The sequence below is a fragment of the Poecilia reticulata genome, chromosome 16 (genome assembly GCF_904066995.2).
Source record: "Poecilia reticulata chromosome 16, P_reticulata-male-v2, whole genome shotgun sequence".
In the NCBI taxonomy this organism is placed as follows: domain Eukaryota; kingdom Metazoa; phylum Chordata; class Actinopteri; order Cyprinodontiformes; family Poeciliidae; genus Poecilia; species Poecilia reticulata.
The window spans coordinates 16510682-16533351 of NC_088845.1; the positions used below are offsets into that span (position 1 = coordinate 16510682).

Consider the following 22670-nt stretch of genomic DNA (forward strand, 5'->3'; position numbering starts at 1 on the left):
AATTACTGTAAATTTACCTTTTCTTTATGATGTACAAGATCCGTTCAAAACTTAGTCTTGTTTGTGCAAAACTTTCCAAAACAAATCAATAGCACACATTGTTTGTTTTCTTTTATTATCTTTGGGTAACCAGACCTTTACTATGCAAATGTAATTTGAGACAAAACGGACAACACAAGGATTCATTATCTGTAATGTTCAAAATAAAAATAAATTCTAAATAATTCTACATTAAGCCACAAAGACAAATGTCTGATGATTATTAGAGGATTTTAAGTTAAAATTCTTTTGTCAAACTTTACATTTTTTAAAAAAACTATGAAAGATGGACACTCATTATGTGATTTTGGTGTCCAAGTTATAATATCAGTCAGAAAAGTACTTAAAATAAATGTCAAAACTGCACAAAAGATTGTAATAAATGTCAAAACTGCACAGAAAGATTGTACTAAACTGACATTACAGTTGTAGACCTAAATTCAGCGTTCAAGGGGGGTTTTATTTTGACGCTGAGGAGGATTTCCTCTGTGTAACGGCGCTAAACAGGGGGAAGAGCACTGGGATTTCACAATAACGGGTCTTACGGACAACGCGCTGCTGCGGCCACATGAACTCTGGTTTAATAATCCTGCCTGTACTGGAATACAGTCAGTGTCTTCTCAGACTTTATGAAGTTAAACGGTACTTGGTGTTCTGCAGCCGCAGCGCAAGTGTCAGTGATGGTCTGAGGACTTGTCGACGGGGGGACCAGCTCCAAAGATGGATGTTCTGCTACTTTTGTCGTGCTTTTTGTACGTCCTGCCAGTGTGGAGCATTTTTGATGGCATTTGTCCTAGAAAAGGTGAGTCATAAGTCAATAATATAAATGTGTTTTTGAATTTTTACTGTTTTGTTATGACTTTGTTTCATTGTTAAGATTTCAAAAAAATCTCCTTTGCAGCGGCTGGGTTTAATTTCACATTTAGTTTCACGTTTTTTCTTGTAGAAAAAAAAAAGTAACTAATTAATATTTTACCTATATTTCCTCTACATTCTGAATAGTTTAACTGGTGTTTTGTCTTTTCTTATTGTTTTTTTTTTTTCATCATTCCAGCAGGATAGCGGTTCATCTTTAGCGCTGTTCTGTTCAGATTACTGAACTCAGTCTAATAAACTTATTGGGATATAATTTGTAGATCTTTTTTTTTTACATTTTTAGAACTTAGATTCTTTCATATCGTTGGACAAAAAGTTACTAAAATTAGTTTGAGGAAAAAAAGCAACTTATCAAATGTAATAAAGTAACTTATTTTGATTACTTGTGACCAATTGTGGCGACATATTTAAGTTGGATCACTTGTTCTTTTATCCAGTGGTAGAGAGAGACATTTGTTCAGATAAATCAAAGCGTCAATAAGATTTGAGGAACTTTTCATGCACAAAAAGTGTGATTATCAGAGAAGAAAAAGTTCAGGACAGAAGAGCGACTGTGTAGGCGAGAGAGAGAGACAGATTAAAAGAGGAAGTTTTGAAGGAGTTGGTAATTTTTGTTATGCAACGCTGCATCCTATCTGTTCTGTGCTTACTGATCTGGGACCAGCGATCATGCCCTAAGAACATTTAAAGACAGCACAGTGCAGCACAATAAGGCCCTGATTAAACCCACAAAGACAGCCAGCCTCGTTTGTATCTTTGCAACAAATGTTTGTTTGTGTGTGTGTGTGTGTGTGTGTGTGTGTGTGTGTGTGTGTGTGTGTGTGTGTGTGTGTGTGTGTGTGTGTGTGTGTGTGTGTGTGTGTGTGTGTGTGTGTGTGTGTGTGTGTGTGTGTGTGTGTGTACAGACCCTCCTCCTGGTGTGGTGGTTGTGTCTCCAGGAAGCAGGCTGGAACTGACCTGCAGTGGCCATGTGAAGGTGAATGGAGTGAAAGTCACCTTAACTAGAAATGTCTCAAGTGAAAACAAGCAAGGATCTACGTCGGAGAGAACTCCCACCACGGAGCAAGCTGGAAGAAACAGGGCTTTTACAAAAAGAAGTGATAAATCTTCTACAGTAAGCGGGAGATTCGCCATTCCCACCACGGCGACCGGAATCAGCACTCTGCTAGGAGAGAACCGAAGCAGCGGATATTCAGACGTGGAACACGCCACTTCTCCACAAGTGGTCCAGCCAAGCCCTCCCAGCAAAACCACAACAGGGGAGAGGTCAGACTGGGAGGATGAAGAGATGAAACTCGAGGGTGAATATAAAGACAAGGAGTCAGAGGGAGGCGGCAGAGCAACCAGAGAGGTTAAAATGAGGCCTCAGTGGCAGTGGAACAAACAGCTGATGGAGAGCGCAGACAGAGACTGGGGAGGACTTGAATTTCTGAGTGACGGCAGCGGTCTGTCTCTGAGCTCAGTGCGACTGACGGACGCTGGGAAATACACGTGTCACCACATGGGAGAAGAAACACTTGCTGTTAAGGTGATTGTTGCAGGTGAGTTACAACGCGATGCCTACATAGACACTCAACTGCAGTGTGTGCAGAATTTCATCCGTTTCATTAAAAGAACTGATCAGTCCAATTTATGTATTGAAAAATCAACATGTGGGTGGAGGTATCCTTCCAAATCACTGAGGTTTCTCACCAAATATTTCATGCAAGGAATGGCAGGATCTTAAATCAATCAAATCAGTTTCATGTTTTTCAGGAGTATGTTTCTCACTAATCATTTTAAGGGCAGCGCTCTAATCCTTAAATAGGTAAATCAACCAAAGCCCACATGATCCAAGTATGAAAAGCAAACTTTGCACCTAGACAGAAATGCAAATTTAGAGCGATAACCAAGCTAATTAAATGTTTAACATCATGAAGGTTTCTTGACTTCAAGTTTATAGACAGGGTTTGCAATCTGATTTTTGAGTTAAGCTGTGATTTAGGGATCGAAAGGGAAGGATGAAGTCAAAGTGAGCCACAACAGAACTGACAAGAGTCCTACTTAGTCTTTCATCAAAGTGTGGAAGAAAGACTAAACTGACCTTCAAACAAAAATGAGAGAAAAATAAAAATTACACAAATTACCCAATTTGAAACAGCTTGATCAAACTCCAAATTAGATGATCAGAAAGTCATTGAGGAGACTTTATTTTGTCTCTTTTCAACAGCATTCTTTAAAGTCGGTCTGTGTGACATGACTCACAACAACACAAATTCACTCTTTAATTCACCACTTTATATAATCTCAACACCATCAGTGACTGTAATGTGACACAATGTGTCAGAACATGAATATTGATGCATTACGAACTGCGGCAGAGAAAGGTTTTGGTCATGGGTTCTGGTCTGCTGGCTGTGGGACCGTGGTCGGTCTTGAGGAGACGTCATGGTGATGTGGGTCTGCTGGATGTCGTCCTGTCAAAATACTTATCTGAAAATAATTTCCTGCTACTCCAAACACATGTCTGATTGAATGTTTTTCTATATCCTAGATCCTCCTGAGACTCCAGCTGTCTTTTGCTACAAGAAGTCGCCCAGAAGTAAAATTCGCTGTGAATGGAGGCCTCAGAAGCCAGTAATCAAGCAACCTAACTGCTACCTTTTTCTGAGCAAGGAGTAAGGCACTTAGGTTTTAAATTCACCTAAGCCTGATTTATTTTTGATTTATTTTTTTGTTGTTGTTGCAACACAACAATCCAATCCTAACCCTGTAACCCTAACTCTGATTGACTGAAACCTTTGTGCTCTCAGGGAGCTCTGCAGGAATAGTGATACATCTAAAGTTCATACAACAAAACATGTTTTTAGAATAAAAACAATAAAATAGTTCTGAATAAAAACAAAATTTTACCCATGGTTCATTTGTTGGTTTAATAATAATACAGGATTGAAGTAAGCTACCTCATGCATAACTACCTGAATCGTTGAACTTTTTTCCTGCAGAGCTTCTGTTTGTAAGTTTATCTTTTACTTTGTTACATCTTACTGGAAAACTTGATTTTCTTTTTCCTTTCCAGTTTACCTGATGGAAAAATAGAGCATTTCAAGCGAAAGCGGTGCTCATACTCATCTCAGCACTCCCGCTGTTGGTGTGCTCTGGAGCACATTGAGGATGACCGGAGGAAGAACCATCAGGCTTTCCTGTGTGTCACAAACATCTTGGGCAACGCCACCAGTCCTGTGATCAATTTCACTCCTCTGGATAATTGTAAGCGAGTCTGTTTTTATGCAACTGTTTCGATGAAAGTAAGACTTTTTTAAAAATTCGTTTTAACCCTTTCCTGCGACTGAAGTGATGCCAGACCCCCCATCTAATGTGATGGCCCACCCGGTGGAGAGACGAGAGAGGATGATAAAGGTGACCTGGAAGTTACCAATAACCTGGAAGGAGAAGGATGACTTTTATGACATAATGTATGAGATCAGATACAGACCTTCGACCTCTTCAAATGAACAGGTATGTTTGACGAATTAATGTTTCAGTCATGGGATCCAAACCGATGAACCTGGGATGTTTCCGTTGATTGATTTCTTGTTCCTATGGTCTGAATGTGTTCTTGCAGGAAAATACAATTAAAGAACAGTCGTACCTGATTACTGACGCTCTGCCTGGTGTCGAGTACCTGATTCAACTCAGAACTAGAGAGGAGTACGACGGTCAGTGGAGCGAGTGGAGTTCACCGGTCTCTGCCAGAAGTTGGACAGGTAGATAAAAACACACACGTGAGAAGAGTACCAGGTTAGGTTATCTCATGAGGTTTGTACATTTCTAAAGCCATAATATGCATGTGAATTTCCAGATTCAGAGCCTTGCTGTTCCTCAGAGGAAGATTTTGCTTTTGCAGTGGTAGTTAAAACACGACCAAGACGATTAACAATAAAGGACAGTAACCAGAAAGAAGCAATACATGTTAAAAGAAGTAACTGATGGCAACAGCAGCTTAGTGGTAGAGCTCCATGACTAATCATAACACCTTTACCTCAAATGTCTTTTGTTTCCTTCCTACAATAACAAATTTTTCCAAGACATTAGATCTGTGAAAGTTAACTCCCTTTTACCTCTTCCTGTTGGCCTTCCTGTTTGAGTAAGTGTACCAATTGTGCACATTTTGTCCTGAGCTTGTTAATCACACAATATGGACACAAGTGATTTGAAGAGCACATTGTTTCCAGGTTATTGAAAGAAAGTGAAATCTCTTCCAACTTCCTGTTTGTGCTGAGGTTCGATATTGTCCAGCTTATCTCATGCCCTGTGACTTCACCATGAATCACAAATAAGCAAACATGTATGAGAAGGTGCCTTGGTCAAATGAAACCAAAAAGAAAAAATAGCAAAACATTTAACCCCTGTATCATTTGTTCTTGTAATTCAAATTTATATGCTAATCTATGTCGGTCTATAGCATACACTTCCAATAAAATACACAGAGGTTTGTGGTTGTGAAATGAGAACGCGTGGAACAATTCAAGTAACTTTTGCAAACACCGTAATTTCTTTACTTTTTAATCTCATTTTACTATCTGTATTTCTCCAACAAAAAAACGATCATTATTTTCCATTGTTTGTCTATAACTCTGCTCTGCATTTAACAATAGTTACAGTTAAACTTCAACCACATGCTGATTTTTATAGCTTCAAATATTTAGTCTCAAATTCTTAAAATTTAGCAATAAACGTAAGTGGGATATTTTGTTTCATGCATGTCTCCTGGATGCTTTTTGTATTACTCTTTGATGCCATGCACATTAGCTTTATTGTGCTTACTTTTCACAAATTTTAATGTCTTTACTTTTACAAAATATCACTTTTAATATGTTTTATTAAATTATTTTCTTCCTTTCTGTTGCTTTCAACTAATATAGAAGAAAAGAGTGATCTGACGGCCACAACGGTAGGAACTTTAACTTTCAGTCGGAAAGTATAAACTTATTCACTTTTAATTGCTCCATCTTAACATATTCTTCTGTCTTGATTTTCTTTATTTGTCCATTTATTTGTCATCATCAGATCGACTTGCCCTTCACTGAAGACTATGGTTCTGGATTTCCTGATGAAAGCTACCTTAATGGTTAGTTTGCTGGCAGTAAATTTTTTCGGTACACATGTCTAAGATAAAAGCACGAGAAGTGGGAGTAAACACCCTGAAACTGACCTATAGTCCACTGGGTTTTAACAGGAAGCCATGGCATCACAATAACTCAGGCTCAACAGCCAAACAAGCCACAAGAGACATAGTTCTGTTGAAATAACACCTTTTTTTATAACACCTCGTCATACATGTAACCGTAACAATTTCTTGTGGTTTTCTTCTCTTTTTGCTGCAGGTACAACAAATGAGTTATATGCCAACTCAGTTTTATGCAACGTACACTATGTTATTTGGATCTCTGCCATTTTTGCCATCATGTGCGTCCTTTTGGCTGTCTACATCTTCAGGTTCAGCAGTTCGATTTTTCATTTAAATAAAAAATGTTGGCATTGCAGCAAATTGATTTATATCTTAGCTGATAGATTTATCTGGCTTTTTGATTTGAACAACTGGTTTTCTGGTTTTCTTTTGTCTTTCAGACACAAAGACAGGTATATGTCCAAACTCTATAGTCTAAGTAGCACCACCCACAGTGAGGACTTGTCTCCACCTCGTCCTTCCATCCCTTCATCCTCAGAGGAAGAAGCCCTGGTGTCGGACTCTGGACCGCAGCTCTATAAACAAAGCGACACACAAGAAGACGGGGAAAACGAGAAAGGACGAACTGAGATGGACAGATTAGAAGCCACAAATTTCAACAACAAAAGTTACTTCTTCCTGCCGATTGTTGTGGAAGATTTTCTGAATTAGTTAATTTTGGAAATATCTGGCTCTATCTTCCTCTTTGGCTCCCAGGTTCTCCCTGCAGGCCGCGTGTAGCCACAGAGAAAAACAACAATGAGTGTTGACATCACAGAATTGCATAGTTTAAACCAATAGAAGACAACGTATGAAATTACAACAGAATCTGCAGAACAACAGAGGCATACATTCATTTACCTGATACAAATGGAAAGAAGAAAAAGGAAAGAAAGAAAAGCAAAGACGTTTTTGGAGAATTGCAAGAGCAAATCTAATTTGTTACTCCTGTGCACAAAGTTTTATAGTCAAGGATTCAAATAGGGCGTATCTTTGCTCATTCTACCAGGAGCTGTCTCTGACCCTCTCTCTAAAGTCATTTGTTTCCAAGATCCAACACCAGTTGTCACCATTATCTAAATAAAGTGGAAGCAGAGCTTCTCCTGAAATCCTGCTGTTTTATGGCTTTCACAGATCAGTGTGAAAGCTGGAACTTTTCCTGTTTTGTTTTCCCACTCAGACAAAGGGCAGATCAAAAGATCTTAGCAAACGATCTGCTGTAACTACAGGTAAAATAAAGGTCAATAGGCCAGAATAAGTCATAATTTTAAAACTATAATTAGGCTATTTCAATCAAAACATGTTAAGTTTTAAAACTAGCATATTCTAAATTTATTTTCTTCAGATGTAGTTGTGAACGAACCAGTTTTAGAAAATCAGAGAAAAGGGACTGAGCTGAAGGATTAACACCCAGAGAAAATTTGTACAGATTGTATATTCATTTCTTTATATTCGTGCCGTGCTTAAACTTGTGCCAAAATGTTTTTTTATGTGGTTATGTTTCTTTCTCTTTTGTCTATTGGTGTGATGTTAAAATTTTGAAATTACCTGCAGAGGTGACTTCATCACAATAAATATTTAGTTTATTTTATGTTACTGAAAAGTTTAAGTTGATATTGATGTTGGATTTCTGTACTAAAATACACTTTCTAGAGCTTTCTTCCACTGTCATGAACTAAAAATATTTTTCATCATTAGTCAAAATTATGCCAATTAAATTCATTTGACTTTTTGACTAGTCAAATGAGTCAAAAAGTCATCTGACTTTTTGACTCATTTGACTTTTTGACTAATGCTATTTTGAATTAGCTAACTCAAAGTTATGAGCTATTATTTCATATTGATCTATGGCATGTTTATGAGAAAATTACTGATTAATATGTTATTATTTTGCTTTTGCTACCTATCTCATAATGATTGATTGATTATTAATAATAAACAGTGGTGGAACATGATTAAAAAAATTATATTAAAGGCTTTAATTAATTAAAGGCTTTGTAATTAACTAATGGTATATTTATCCGACAATGATTAGTTTTTAAATTCAAATACATTTTAGTTGTTGACTAATCAATAACTAACTTGCATGATTTGTATTGTGATGGTGTACATTTATTTCTATCTTTACTTCAAAATGTCACACTCCAAGTACATTTGTCTGTAAAATGAGCAAAAATATCACTAATAGGGTCATTAAAAATTATTTTTTATTTATTTTTGTCAGATGGTGATGACAACGTGGTCAGGTCGATTCAAAATGTAATTAAAAAAAAAAAATGTTGCAACTGGGAGCCTGCACCTTAGCATCTTTACATTTCCAAAACATTATTTGTCATATTTGCATACATAAGGTTGAGAAATAACAAAAAACAATTATGGGAAAATTAAAACCCATTTTGTCCCTATTTTCAAGAATCACTGAAATATATTATTTAGTATGCATGTTTTGTTCAAATAAATTACCGCATACGAGAATTATGAACTAGCTATTTTTAAATTATGTAATGCATATTTTTTATCACACTGCATAAATGAGCTTCCATAGTTTTAAATTAACATTAAGTTAGATTTATATTTACTGTAACGTTAGGTTTTTAACCTGACTCAACTGCGCCCCCTCGTGGACAAGCAGTTAGACTCGTCCGCTTCCATGGCAACGTCTTCATGGAAACAGGTTAACAAACGTTGGTGACCGTTTGGTTTTCAGTTTTTCGGAGCAACAGAGGACATCGCCATTTAGATTTAGATTTGGACGCGCTTTACAAAGCCATGGGAGAAGTTGTGGAAGATGCTCAGAAGAATCCTAACGTTTCTATTTTAACTACCGAACAACAAGAGAAACTGCGACAGTTTAAGGTAACTCTCCGCGGAGGAAGAGAAAAACTAGACAAAAATATGTTGCTTAAATTGTTTTTGGATTTATTCCGAATCTGCGGTTTGTTTTGCTTCAGATTCAAACAAGAATCAACAACGAAACGTATTTGAGAGCCCATCCAGAAGTGGATGAAATCATTGGTGACTTTCTAAGGTTGGTTTATTTCACCCTATTTTTACCAGAAAGTCATCATTAAAGTTTCAAAAGCTCTCAATTTATCAGCGTTTTTCGGCTCAAAAAGATCCGAAAAAGATCCCATACATTTTCCTGACAGAGATAAACAGAGGTTTGGAAAACTCAAAGAAGTACAGTATTTTTTTTTTATTTGTTTGCCTCAGCTGTGACCAATATTTAGGTCTATCGGGGTTTCGAAGAAATCTTCAAAAGTATATGTGGAATATAAAAATAATGTTTTTCATATAGGCTACCACATCTTGGTGAATGTGGAAAAAAAGATTCAAAATTGTGATAAGTTATCAAAAGTTCAACGTTCTTGTAGGATATGGGATATGACTAATTGTTTACAAGTCAGTCAACATACAGTTGAATCCAGACGTTTACATACACTTAAAAAGACATAGATCTAACTGTGAAATCAATAAAAGTGTGTGTTTAATAATCTGTGACTATTGCTTTATTTGCTACGAATGTTTTCAGTTGTTTATTTTATCTCAATACTTTTGGACCTTTATTTGATCATCAATATCTTGATCTACAATATCTTCGCTTAAATGATCACATTAAATGAAACATTAAGTTGACCTTGTTTCTCTTTCATTTAACAGACATTTGTTGGTTAAAAAACCGTCTGACATTCGTGAGTTTGCTGCAGGTGAGTCATAAACATAGACACACTTTTGGGATTATTGCTCCAACCTCTCATAATTACATTTTAATCCTAGTGCTAACAGTCACCTTAATCTCAGTTAAATCCTAGTTGACATACATATTAAAATAATTGACACCGAGAGAGAGTCAAGTATTATTGCTGCATTTTATTTCCTTAGATTACTTTGCTTAGTTACTTTTGACACTAACTACAACTTTTTCAAGTAATATAAAATGTAGTTTATTCATGAAGACAACTGGTGTCACATGGAACAGTTCCAGAGACAAAATGTTGGACAGATAGCAGAATATGGACTAATATAATAAAGACAGCTACAAAGCAAGATCAAAATTGGTGGAGATTCAGTTAAGGCTATTTGTAATGCTGATCATCTTTTTCAGATCACTTCTCCTCCCTTAGCGATCCTTCTGACTCTGTATCGAAAGAAAACAGTGAAACGGACTGAAAGATCTGACAACGTCCTCCTCGTACCTTTCTTGAGTCAGAGATCGGATGTGGATGGGTTCTAAATTTACATCAATGTTGATCCGTTATGCTTGTATTCATATTACTCATTGTGGTATTCCTAGAAATGCCTCAGACGATTAAACTAATGTGTGATTGTGAAAGAGGAGGCGAAGGTTACACAATGCTCTTTGACACTTTGACCAACTTATTTTGACAGGATTGTTCACAGACTCACTGTCGTCACATGTTCAACTAATTGACCTTATTTTAACGTGACTTTGTAACAGTTGGTCTGCTGCCTTTACGTTGCACCTTAACATAAAACACAAATAAACTTGGGGGAAAGAAAAGTAATGTGGCCTGGTCTCATGTGATTACTGGTTCAAATGCACAATATATTTTTCATGAAAATATAATCTCCTTCAAATGTATTTTTACATCTTCTTGATAAAACAGCAAAAACAATGGTAAATGTTACATCTGTGAGAAGGTTTACTTCCTACAAAGAGAAGACGACTTCACTGTCATCTAAAAGCTTTTCAGCTGTAGCATCGTGTAATTCTGGCGTCTCATCACCATATTTACTTGATTTTTTTTTTTTTCTATGACGATCTGAATGGAGCTTTTAGTGTGTGTTTGCCTCCTCTTGTTTTTAGTTGACTAACTCGAATTGGGTAACGCTGTGGTAGAGTTGTGGCGGGTGGAGCCCGTCGGTTTTCTGCTGTCCTGTGTCTGTGACTCATTCTCATCAGTTTTTGTGAATTATCTTTGAAAATTTTGTAACTGAAGCAGTTTTATATATTATAAAATTATTGTAATGTCAACTCTAGCTAAGAGTCAGTCGATAAAATTGTAATTTCAGACAACTGTTTAGTTTTCTTCTGATTTGGGGGGGATGGGAGGACAGGGGGTTATCGCTCTCTGTCCCCCCCACCCCACCCTTCCTCCAACGTGAATTACATAATGCCACACACCTGCTTTGAATAAGGATGGACAGGTAGACACCCATCCGGCTCATATCAGATGAGAGATTAGAGGAAGAGCACACACATTCTCACTTTGCCTATTTTTCAAAAGATCTTCACAGAAGAGGGCCGATATTCGGTAAGTAATGGCTAAATTAAAATGAAATGAATGAGTTCAGTAGAGTGTTTTTTTGTTTTTTTTACTGTTTTTCATTATGCTTTACAAAGAAACGGGAAGAAAACTAATCTGTATGTCATAGCTAATTTATGCAGAGATAATATCTGTCTTTTTATTGTTCCTTTTAAAGATGGACAACAACAAACGTTTAATAAATTTGCAAAGAAGCCAACCTTTCCAATAAGTCATTTACTTACTTGTCTACATATTGCTTCATCTGATTTTGTTTTCCAAAAGAGCCACAATGAAGACAAAACACGATTCGTCAGCAGGCACTAATCTGTAACTAAAAACCCAAGAAATCCTTAACTAGCTTTAGTTTTTGTAAATATCCACTGCAGCTGGATTGAAATTTGCAAGCGACCCAGGGTCTGCACATGTACATTTAAATCAGTGGATTTAAATATGCATGGTGATGACATCCATTTGTTTCTTTTTCAGGAGAACATACTTGGTGAACAGTGAACAGGTAGTCATTGTTCTTTGTTGTTCTTCTGTACAGTTTCCTGATGTCATACATTTAAATAGGAAGTCAAATCACTGCAATGCAAATAAAAGGCGGGATGCAAATTTCTTGGACAGTGATAGGATTAGGTGGGGGGGGAAAAAGAGAGAGAAGGTGACCAAACGCCTTTGTGAGTTAACAAGTCTGTTTTTCGCTCCGTGTTATCCTCGATTGTGCCAAAGTCTCCCTCAGGGTGAGTAACAAAGACGGTTACCAGGGAGGTATGACTTCAAAACCTCAGAGGAAGTTTATCGGTAAACTTCAGGCGTCTCACTTGGAGACAGGTTCCATAGCAACCGTGAACCTTTCAAAAAACCTTGGCATCCTGCTTTATGTCATTGAAGAAATGTAATGAAAGCAAAATTGTAACTGAAGGATTATTTATCTTATTTTGCCTGATTAATGTCTTCATATATCTGAATGTTAATACTCTTGAAATGTTTCTCAAACAGAAACATTTTCCCAGATGTCTCCAAATGGAGCAGCGCGTTTATTTGCGCTCATTATGGTCTGCACAGCCTTTGGTTAGTAACAAACCATCATCATCACATCGAACCAGTGTACTTATAACTGGTTTGATATGTTTTAGGAACACTACTTTGTAACAGTTTGCACTCACAAGTTATTATAATATGCTGTATTGGTTCACAGCTGCTGTGCGTCCAGCTGGGACTCCAGATATTATGTCTGCTGATAACGCGGTCTTCTTTGTTAAAAAACTGGTAAGAAAATTACATTTTTGAGTAAAGAGGTTTTAGTGTGAATTTTCGATTAGCTGAGATGATTTGATCTCATTCTTGGTCATCATTGCTCTGATCTTTGCTGGATTGTAAAGTCTTAAAATCTGGACCTGAGTTAAAAACATTATCCAATGTTAGACTTTTATTTTTAAAGTACATTTCTAAGACCTACCATTAGTGGATATGAGAATTTTTTTAAGAATCTATTTTTAAATATATGTTTCTCCTTATTAATAATGTTAAATATACACTTCTGTCTTCATTATTACCAATGTATGAAATCATGTCAAAGGTTTGAGCTCAGTCATTTTCAGTGTCAACATTCAGGATCAAATGCTTTACTGAAAATACCCAATCAACTTTTCTTTTTTCCTTTTATTAGATGATGAAATGCTACAACCAGGGTAAGAAAACACTTGTATTATTTTATTAACTGCTTTTCTTGTACTGTTATTGGTATTTAAAACTACAATAACAATTAGCGAAACGGATGAAAGATATGCCTCAAATCATCCCAATGAGGCTGCATTAGTGAGAAGGAAGGTGCATAATGTTGTGGTGTCTGATGACAGCCAATATTTGCACAGCAGGTCAACCATTGCTTTTACGTTTTGATTGTGCAGCGCATTAATGTGTTTGCTGTTACAGGACGCCCTCTGCCTAAGATGATTCTGTTGAGAAATATCTTCAACAGCAGGTAATTGTATGCGCATATTTTATACCTTATTTACTTCAAATGGAATTAAAAACTTTTTAAAGTTTCAAATGTATGTTGTTGTTTTTTTTTACATATTTAGCATTGGAAACTTTTACTGCTCTCTTGTTTTTTTCTCTCTCTTCATTTTCATTCTTGTTTTTTTTTTTTTTTTTTAGTAACCTGTCAGAAGGAGGTAGAGCTGCTGATCAGTCCAGCAACTTCCTGTCCACCTTTCTTTATATCCTGAACATGGTCACTGGAGCCACAAACAAAAACTCACAGAGTCCACCCCTCATGGACGCTGCAGAGACCAGGGTATGAATACATTTACCGATATTAACACACAACCTCTTTGTTTTTGTTTTGTTAGTTTGTTTTCCAAAAAAATAAATAAAAAAAAAACCATAAACTGTTCAAACCAGAAGTTTACATAGACTGTTAACATGATTTATTTATCCCCAATGTTGGAAAATTAATCAGATTTGACACTTCCTGTTTAAGGTTGTTTGGGATTACAAATATAAAGATCTGATAGAAATGCTTTTAAACTTGTCCTGACTTGCTTATTTTTCGACATAAAAAGCTTCTCACAATAGTTTGCTGGATTTTTAGTGTTTTCCTCTGGATAGAGGAGGAAAACACACATTGAAGCCATGGTATTTATGTTGTATGTAAAATTTTAACTTTAAAAAAAAGTAATTGTTTTTTTGTTTTGTTTTTTTAATCAAGCATTATTCAGGTATAAACAAAACAATTATTCTGTTAATCCCTACTGACCTGAGAAAGGCAATATTTAGTTTAATTTAATGTTACACATTTTAAAAAAGTGATGTTTTTAATACAGTGTATGTAGATTTCTGGTTTACATATTCATTCAAATAACTGAATTATTTTCTTCTGTCAGAGGTTAAAAGTTTGTCCTTTCTTTTGTTAAAAATCAAGATGTGGAATTGCAGTAACCTTCCAGCTGTTATAAGGATGATGAAGAACTCCTCAGTCAGTACAGTAAAACCAAACACTATCATATGTATATTTGAATAATGTCTGGTTTGTTGCAGTCTGACCTTCTTGTTTGTTTGTTTGTTTGTTTGTTTGTTTGTTTGTTTGTTTGTTTGTTTGTTTGTTTGTTTGTTTGTTTGTTCCCACAGGACCCATCCTGCTGCTACATGAATGCTTTCGTGGCCCCTCTGTCCTGGGCCACTTTGACAGCACAGAGTGAAAACTACTTTGACTCCAGTGACTACAACACTTTGCTGTGGGCCGCCAAACCTGTGCTGCAGGACATACCCTCAGCCAGAACGACGCTCCCCTCCAGAGTGGGCTCGCACAACATGGTGAATATGTGAGTACGCTTTAATACTTCATCTTGCCATATTCTTCATGTGCATTGTTTCTGACCTGAAACTAAGATATCCGTTTCCTCCAGGATGAACATGCTGCAGGAGGTGTACACCTCTATGACCGAGGCGCAAAGAGCTGAGGTGTTCAACTGGGCCAAAGACCAAATCCTACAGAACAACTTTAGCTGCACAATGAGGCCATCTGCTGGCCCAAAATCAAGTAAGAACTTTGGAATTTGATCAGAAACTGAATTCTGGGATGAATTCTTGTTTTGAAATCAAACCGTTTTACACAATGTCATAACCTTTCTGTCAACATCTTTCTTTCTGTAACGTTCACTGATTTACATGGAGGAACTTGCTTTTCTAAAATAACGCCCAATTTTTAATGGTAATAGAAGGAGGAAATGTGCACTTTGAAATGAAGAACTAAATTCCTTCTAAAATTGATATTGCTCCATGTTAAATATCCCCCTAAAATATTCTAAAGCAGAAAATAACCAGAAATTTAGATATTAAAACATTTTTTTTAGAAAAATATTCAATCAAAATCTTTTTTAAATAAAATCTGAAGGTGGAAAGCTTGACAGGTGTACATGTTAAAAAGAAGAGCACTGGGTGTGGCACTTCACTTGTTTCATCTTTCTGGCCAATGCATTTGCAAGTTGCAGCATGCATGCGTATATGCAGATGCGTATATGCAGATGCGTATATGCAGGCAAAAGTGCGTTCTTAGGGACGCAAGATTTGCATGCATTTCAGTAAAGAAATGCATGCAAATCTTAGAAGATGTCCTGTTTCCATTTGCTTCCTGTTTCCTTCATTGACTATGAAACAAGATGGAAAGACGTAACTTAAAACCAACTGGAAAAGTGCAATGTAAACACCAAGCTCCTGATGTGTGAAATCTCTGTTAGTTTGTTTACTGTGCGTTGAGAATAAACATAAGTTGTGTAAACCGTCCTTTTTTTTCACAGCGACTGTGAAACCCTGCAAACCAACTCTGGAGTGGCTGGACTCTGAAACCCTGACCATGCTGGGACCTTACGTCTCCAGCTTGAAGCCAGACGATGTAGATTCATTCCCTAATGGAACTGTAGGTGGCAAACAATGCTAAATCACTTCTAAAACTGGGATTACCAACTGTCAGTTCTTACAAAACCTGCCTCTACTTTACTTCATTTATTATCTCTCCCAGCTGTGTGGATATTATCTCTCGGGCCAGTTTAAATCTAACATGACCACCAACATGAAACCCAGCCTGGGCAGGAAGTTCCTTCAGAGGATTCAAGAGTGCTCCAGTGTCCCAGAGCTCATCGATAAGTGTGTACTGTATATTCATTTCTGGGAAAAATTTTACTTCATTCAAATGATTGATTTCTTTATTGCTGTTATTTATTTTTTTAAGAAAAAAAAAAAAAAAAAGATTTTTGATATTGCCAGGGTGAATCTTTTTGTCAGTTTCCCGTCTTTCTTTTTAAAACCTTTCACCACTTGAGTTTTTCTCATTCGATTATGGTGCAACCGCAAACTTCCTTGTAGCCATGGTGTGATAATACACAAAATTGTGTATAATCATAAAGGTGAAGGAAAAAATATATCAGGAAAAACCTCCTGGAGTATGAACACATCCGGGTATTTAAAAAATCGAGTAATTTTAGATGAAAAGGTAATAATTTGACATGATTTTAAGCTCAACTGATTTGAAGACATTGGTGCTTATGACTCTTCCCAGGCTTGGCCCTCTTGCTTGTTATTACGATGTTACAAACTTGACTTCTGACACCAGCAAGAAGCTTCTTCCTCAGCTCAATGTCTGCGACAGTCCCACAGTCTTTAAGGTACCTTTCAGTTTCCCACACTTATCTAAACTGCTGCGCTTCTGTTCATTTACCAAAGAAGAAAAAGATATAAACGTTGTTCTTGTCCTCTGACCAAAGCTGAAGAAGCGCCTTGTGGACAGCTTGGTGTCCAGTCTCAAAAACGCTCAAGATCTGCGAGACCTTGGCAGGAGTGTTACTTTGCTGTCACCTAAACAGCTGTCTGAAATCTCTCCAAAAAATCTCAAAGATGTTCTTCAAACCGTGGGAAACAGTGTGAAATGGTCCAGGAGCCAGATGGGCGTTCTGGTCGAGAAGCAACTGGGGGAGAAGAAGGTGAGCTTTTTAAGATGAAGACTGTTTTTTTTCTGTAAATCGTAAATGGACTGAACTTGTATAGCACTTTTCCAGTCATTTTGACCACTCAAAGCGCTTTCTGTCTATAACCCATCTCAATGTACTTCTCTCTGTTATCCCTGTTAGTGTGGAGAGTTGTCAGGCCAACAGTTGATGGAGCTTCAGTCGGTCGCTGCCGGTTTGCCGAGCTGCGCCGTGAGAAATGTGAAACCGCAGGACGTCCTGAACAACACGGAAACCTTGAAGACCATCTCGGAGCACATGAGGAAGGGGCAGCTGAAGGCCATGCTGCAGGGGGTGAGTGAGAAGGAAAACAGCGAGGCGGTGCTTACACACTGTAACCAGCTATTTGATTAATGCTTTTCTTTCTTGTAGCTGAGTGAGAAAGTTAATCCCTCAGAGCTGCTGCAGAAGTTGGCTGGCCCTTTGCTTCGCAGCGTTTCTCTGAAGAACCTAGAAAAAGCAAACATCACCTCCTTAGACCAGCTGGAAAATAAAACCTGGAGTCTGCCACAGGTAATGTGCATACACCTAGAGTTTCAATGGAGACTGTAAAAGTGCGTAACATGTTACCTGTCAAGTGTGGAGAAGTAGGAAATAGAGAAAAGACATAGGAAACGTATTTGGATTCGTTCCCCATCACACTGGCTGTTCCATCCATCCATTTTTTAAATATTTGACAAGTTTGTCTGGAAAACATATAGAATTTGTTCATCTAAAATTTATTGTTACTCTACTTACCATACTATTGTTCTGTTACCAGCTGTGCCATACTACCTCAGTTTATGATTATTTACTACCAGTAAAAAAATTCTAAACAATATTTTGTGTTGACAACTTGTACTGTTTTTTTTTCTTGATGTTCTAGGCTGCCTATTTGGCAAAGAAAATGCATGGCCTAAGGAAGCTGCAGTACAGGTAAAGTGTACAGTTATAGTAGCCAGAGAACTTATTAGTTGTCTTCCAATTTAAAAATAACGTCATCTTCGTTTAACGCCACAAAAAGTCTGACTTCTGATTTTCCTGCATATCATGTCAAGCATTCTGTGAAGTGTTTTAGTTAGGTGTGCTGTTATGCTACAGTATTTACCTTTAGCACTGTTTACACACGTTTTGTTTCTGTGGTAGGAGGCTGAATTCAGTCCTCCAGGGCATAACCTGCAAGATGATTGATGAAGTTAATGGCAGCTCTGCACTGGACATGGCTGAATCCATGACAGAGACGCCACAGTGGCTTTCCAAAGTCCAGGTAAACTGTTTTATATATTATTATTATTATTATTATTATTATTATTATTAACTGAAACATGCATAAATATACCTAATAACTAATGGCAGTGTACTTACTGTGTTTTTTGTTTAGGCACAATGTGCTGCACAAAAGCTTTTCCAGACTTTGGAAAACAAAACGGCAGATTATTTCAAGAATATTACCGCGCAGGAGCTGGAGAGCATTCCCGCTACGCTGCTACTTCACCTGCCGTGAGCAGACAACAGCACAGTTATATTTTTAGTCGATATAAAACCTTTTGTTTCCTTATTTTTTCTGTTCTCTGTTTTACTCATCCCAGGCCTTCAAAGGTGAGGGATCTACCTGACTCTGTGTGCCAGGTCTTCCTCGACAAGATGGGAACAGCCAACCTGACCTCCCTGCCTCCTCATGCCCCGTCACGCCTTGCACTTGCTGAAAGAGCTCTGCTTTGCCTGTCCAGTGTATGCGCACGCACACACACTCACACACACACGCACACAAATGTATGCTCTGCCAAAAAAATTAATACTTAAATAGCTCAATTTGAAACGTTCGTCAGTATTTTTACTGTAGGAGTCCCTCGGTGACATCTTCCTGTGGATTTTCAGGGAACAAATATCTCCGGATTAACCATTTCGGACGTATCGAGGCTCGGTCCGCTCCTGTGTGAGCTGAAACCCTCCACGCTGCTCCTCATGGCCCCTGAAGTGATGAAGTTCAGCCTCCAGGCCGTGGCTTCCTGCGAACACATTCCTCAGCCTCACAGGGCGGATCTGATCACACTGGTCAACCAGGTGTTTGGGTAGGTCTCAGTGGATGCTGCTGGAGCTGCTTCAGAGGAAGCAGGACCTGATGTAGGATCATTTGCCGCCTGCAGGAGTCCTTCTAATTGGTCGGCTGAAACCATGGAGACGCTGGGTCCCCTTGTTCTGTTGGATGATAACGTCACCTCCGCTTTGCCAAACAACGTATGCATCTGCTGTTTTCCTAACATCCTTACGCTCTTGTGATATTATTTGTGAAAGGTGTTATATAATTAATGCTTCAGCATTAACATTTTGGCACTTAAAAGTAACGTGAGCTATTTTTTTGTTTTCACTTCTCTGTGCGTTTTCAGCCGTGGACGAAGGATGTTCTTGTCTTCCTGAAGCCGCAGCTCATCCAGGTTTCAGATGCTTTTAAAAAGAAGATCTTTGATCTCATCACCACCGCCACGTCAAGCACAGCACGTAATAGGCGAGCAGGTAATAAACTAACATTACCCACAAGAACCTCTGCACCCTTCAAGCTCTTCCCATGTCACTGACACAGAAAGGTCAAGCGAACGCTTTGAAAAAGTTTTTAGTAAATCTTTTATTTGAAAGTCTGTTTTGGATTCCTGGTTCTGACATAATCTTCAATCACCCACTCGTACATGGACATAAATCAGTAATAAGGTCAATGATTTTTACTTATTTTTATTTTTCTCAGTTAATAGTGATATATTCAGCAGTGGCACAGAACCTACAGAAGTAGTTATTGAAGAACTGGGAGCGGACAATGTGTTCTGGACACCAGCACAGCTGGATCTGATGTCCAACAGAACATTCCTGGCTGCTGTGGACACACTGGGATCTGTCACTGGTTACAGCTCAGACCAGCTGAAAGTGCTCTACAGAAAGGCTGTTGAGGTAAAGTTATCTAAATGGTCTCAGACTTGTTTATTTGAGAATTTGTGACTTTTCATTTTAAGTTTTATTTTGTTATTTTCTTATTTATTGTAGATGCATTGAAATACGGAAAATTAGACATTTTCACTAGTTGTAATATTGAATCTTCTCTACCAGAAATTATACAAGTAGCCCGACATTTTATTTAAGATGAAGAACTCAAAAATATGATCACTTTTTAAGGCTTGATCTACTGCAATAAGAAAGTATTGTTCGCTCACTGCGTTCAAATAAAAATAAAATTGTGTTTATGCTCTGCAGGTGTTTGGCCCGGTGTCGAATATGACTGAGGGTGACGTCGTTCAGCTGGGGTGCATAACTCAGAGCTTCTCCAACTCTGAGCTGGAAAAGCTTCCCTTGTCTCTGGACAGTCTGAGCGAAATCAACGCCTGCGGCTGGAAAGGTTCACAGGTGAAGTATAGAAACTGCTCCACTCCTCTGCGACTATACAACACCAGTTTACTAACCACAGCGCGGCGCGTGTCTCGACAGCTGGCGTCGGTGTGGAAGGGCGTCGCTAAATATAACAACCTGACAGCGCCGCTGCTGGGATCCACAGAGATGGTCCAGCTGAGCCGGTTCATCTGTGGCCTGAACGCCAGCGAGATCAGCCAGCTCAGCGCGGGCGCCTTCAGGTCGGAAAACAAAGCTCCTTGTACTTCCACCTCACTATTACGCACACCTTTTGTGTTGATCTGTAAGATTCTGTTGTTTCATTTTGTTTTCAGTTCATTTGTTTGTTTGTTTTTATTATTGATGCCTGCTTTTCCGTGTACAAAGTGAAACATTGTGAGGCTCACTTGTTCTTGTTGTCTGAGGTCCATGGAGTAACTGCTGTGTTTTGGTCACAGCGACGCGGTGGGCTCCATGGATGGTCTTCAGTGTCCTGTTGAGGCTTTACAGCAGCTGAAAAATGTTGCCGTGTCTGCATTTGGACTCCCCCGCAACTGGACTGAGGCTGAGGTTTCTCACCTGGACTCTATCATTGGTGAGATTTATTTATTTACCTGCTATCCACTCAAAAGCCGAAGCAGTTTAATTCTTATCGGTTTGTCTCCCCATCAGCCGGTTTGAATGGATCTGAAATGGCCTCGCTCTGCCCCTCCGTCTTCCCGTTCATCAGCAAGAGCTGCATCCCCCAAATTCCTCCTGGAAACTTTGCTGTAAGTACCTTCAACGGATCGGCTCTGTGATTGTGCTTTTCCAATACCAGCTGAGAGCCAAGAGCAGTGATACGCAGAGCTGTGACGGGGGTTTTGGTGTAAATGTGTTAAAACCACCATGAAGACAAGCACGAGTTCAGTGATGTGTTTTCTGTCGGAGATTGGTAAAACTTGAAAACTAAAGTGAACTACACAAATTGTCGCTCATAAGTTTAAAATCTGGACAATGCAGAAACAAAACACCGGTTCCGTAAATCGGAATCACTTGACCTTTTTGTCTCAGATTATTTATATGTAATCGTTTTACAGCAGCACATCATTTACCATGGAAAAATAACAGGGTTTTTTTTACCTTTTGTTGTTTAAATTGGAAACTATTTTAGGCTCAGACTCAGTTTGATATTGTCATCCTGCTTGTTTCCGTGCTATATGTTTTCAGGTCCCCTGAGATGAACTTTAAATTGGTACAGTCTGAGCAGACCTTAATTAGCCTTACTGGTTTCCCTTCAGGCGCTCTCTGTGGCTCAGCTGGAGGCTCTCGGTCCTGACAACGCCGCCATGGTGACCAGTGAGCAGCAAGCAAAGCTAACAGCTGAACAACTGAGCGTCCTTGAAAAGGCGGCCATTGGTGGCCAGGAGGAACAGAGGGAGGCCCAGACAGCACAGTCAGGTAAATACAAAAAAAAAGAGAAATGTTTCTACTGTAAGTTAAGGTACATCATCTAAATCCTGATCAATCTACACTAGTTTGAGTAACAGGCTCAAAATGAGACTCGATTGATTCAGAATCATTGGTTGTCTGAGATATTTCATACTTCTGTCCAGGAGCTGCTGCGCTGAGCCTGGAAGGAATCTCCACCCTCATGAAGCCTGTTCTGTTTCTCTTTATTGGATTCTTTCTGCTGTAAAAATGGATTCATCTCATCCTCCTGCAAAATTAGTTGGATCCTCCGCAGGAGTTATCTTTCTTAAGCACTTTCATCACAATATATATTTGAATTTGTCTTGACTGTATTTAAGCCTTAGATTATTTAAACTGTAACTGGGGGGTTGTGGGTAAAGAGTCATTTATAAAACAACCTTGTAAACTGCTTAAGGGTTATGGATAAGCTTCAAATATTTCAGCAAGTTTCACTAGAATGGATGTAGAAGTTATCGCCACCTTCATGAAGCCGTTTCTGTCTCTTATTGATAAGTTATCACATCCCGCAGAAACAGCAGCTCATGTTTTTGGGGATTTATCCTCACAATGCACTTTTCTGTACTGTGTCATTCTTCCAGATTGGACCTGATTTTAGCTAAGATTTATATTTTTTAGACTCCATGATTGTAAGCGTGTGGCTATAGTGAGTGAGTTTTATTTGATGACTTAAGCCATGTACTGATTATTGCTAAGCTTTTATTAAATGTATATTCATAAGAGAGTATATTTTACTAGAGCAAAGAGAAATATTGGATGTACAATTTATATTTTGTTTGGAAAACCACACCTGTTGATGAAATGTTAGAAAGTAAATAAATTCATTGAAGTACCTAAGCAAAAAAATAAATAAAAATTCGGGTTTATTTTCATGTAAAAAAATTTAAGTTAGAAAGTATTGTGTTGATGGAAATAAAAAAAATATGGCATTGACATGTTTGGTGAAAG

The 22670-nt window shown here is 38.1% G+C and overlaps 3 protein-coding genes across 4 annotated transcripts; all 3 read left to right on the forward strand.

Annotated features, from left to right (window-relative positions):
- Positions 1-526: 526 nt before the first annotated feature.
- Positions 527-7715, forward strand: il6r (interleukin 6 receptor). The gene is made up of 10 exons (XM_008431686.3): positions 527-841; positions 1821-2456; positions 3449-3572; positions 3974-4164; positions 4250-4413; positions 4520-4661; positions 5820-5848; positions 5965-6025; positions 6282-6393; positions 6526-7715. The coding sequence occupies exons 1-10, from the start codon at positions 760-762 to the stop codon at positions 6794-6796; spliced, it is 1812 nt and encodes a 603-aa protein (XP_008429908.2). The 5' UTR covers positions 527-759; the 3' UTR covers positions 6797-7715.
- Positions 7716-8777: 1062 nt separating this feature from the next.
- On the forward strand, positions 8778-10650 carry riiad1 (regulatory subunit of type II PKA R-subunit domain containing 1). The gene is made up of 4 exons (XM_008431685.3): positions 8778-8980; positions 9076-9152; positions 9785-9831; positions 10230-10650. Exons 1-4 carry the CDS (start codon positions 8894-8896, stop codon positions 10292-10294), a joined length of 276 nt encoding a protein of 91 aa, XP_008429907.2. The 5' UTR covers positions 8778-8893; the 3' UTR covers positions 10295-10650.
- Positions 10651-10750: 100 nt separating this feature from the next.
- otoa (otoancorin) lies at positions 10751-22036 on the forward strand. Of its 2 annotated transcripts, XM_081597473.1 has the most exons (28): positions 10751-12468; positions 12596-12666; positions 13067-13088; positions 13333-13381; positions 13558-13696; positions 14324-14377; positions 14530-14723; positions 14808-14941; positions 15699-15817; positions 15920-16044; positions 16457-16562; positions 16662-16877; positions 17025-17195; positions 17274-17414; positions 17767-17816; positions 18027-18147; positions 18262-18380; positions 18470-18611; positions 18759-18952; positions 19028-19118; positions 19268-19394; positions 19621-19820; positions 20121-20270; positions 20352-20494; positions 20711-20847; positions 20925-21022; positions 21533-21692; positions 21848-22036. In XM_081597473.1, exons 1-28 carry the CDS (start codon positions 12411-12413, stop codon positions 21928-21930), a joined length of 3414 nt encoding a protein of 1137 aa, XP_081453599.1. In that variant the 5' UTR covers positions 10751-12410; the 3' UTR covers positions 21931-22036. The 2 variants fall into 2 exon arrangements, 1 of the variants encoding a protein (XP_081453599.1); XR_014083969.1 differs by lacking the exons at positions 21533-21692; positions 21848-22036 and having other exon boundaries at positions 20352-20556; positions 20925-21021.
- The last annotated feature ends 634 nt before the right edge of the window (positions 22037-22670 follow it).

Coding starts and splice junctions, on each gene's coding strand:
- il6r (XM_008431686.3), top strand. CDS start 760: ATGGATGTTCTGCTACTTTTGTCGTGCTTTTTGTACGTCCTGCCAGTG. Junction 842..1,820: donor TGGCATTTGTCCTAGAAAAG/GTGAGTCATAAG, acceptor GTGTGTGTACAG/ACCCTCCTCCTGGTGTGGTG. Junction 6,026..6,281: donor TGATGAAAGCTACCTTAATG/GTTAGTTTGCTG, acceptor TTTTTGCTGCAG/GTACAACAAATGAGTTATAT.
- riiad1 (XM_008431685.3), top strand. CDS start 8,894: ATGGGAGAAGTTGTGGAAGATGCTCAGAAGAATCCTAACGTTTCTATT. Junction 8,981..9,075: donor AGAAACTGCGACAGTTTAAG/GTAACTCTCCGC, acceptor GTTTTGCTTCAG/ATTCAAACAAGAATCAACAA. Junction 9,153..9,784: donor ATCATTGGTGACTTTCTAAG/GTTGGTTTATTT, acceptor TTCATTTAACAG/ACATTTGTTGGTTAAAAAAC.
- otoa (XM_081597473.1), top strand. CDS start 12,411: ATGTCTCCAAATGGAGCAGCGCGTTTATTTGCGCTCATTATGGTCTGC. Junction 16,563..16,661: donor ACAGTCCCACAGTCTTTAAG/GTACCTTTCAGT, acceptor CTCTGACCAAAG/CTGAAGAAGCGCCTTGTGGA. Junction 17,196..17,273: donor TGAAGGCCATGCTGCAGGGG/GTGAGTGAGAAG, acceptor TCTTTCTTGTAG/CTGAGTGAGAAAGTTAATCC.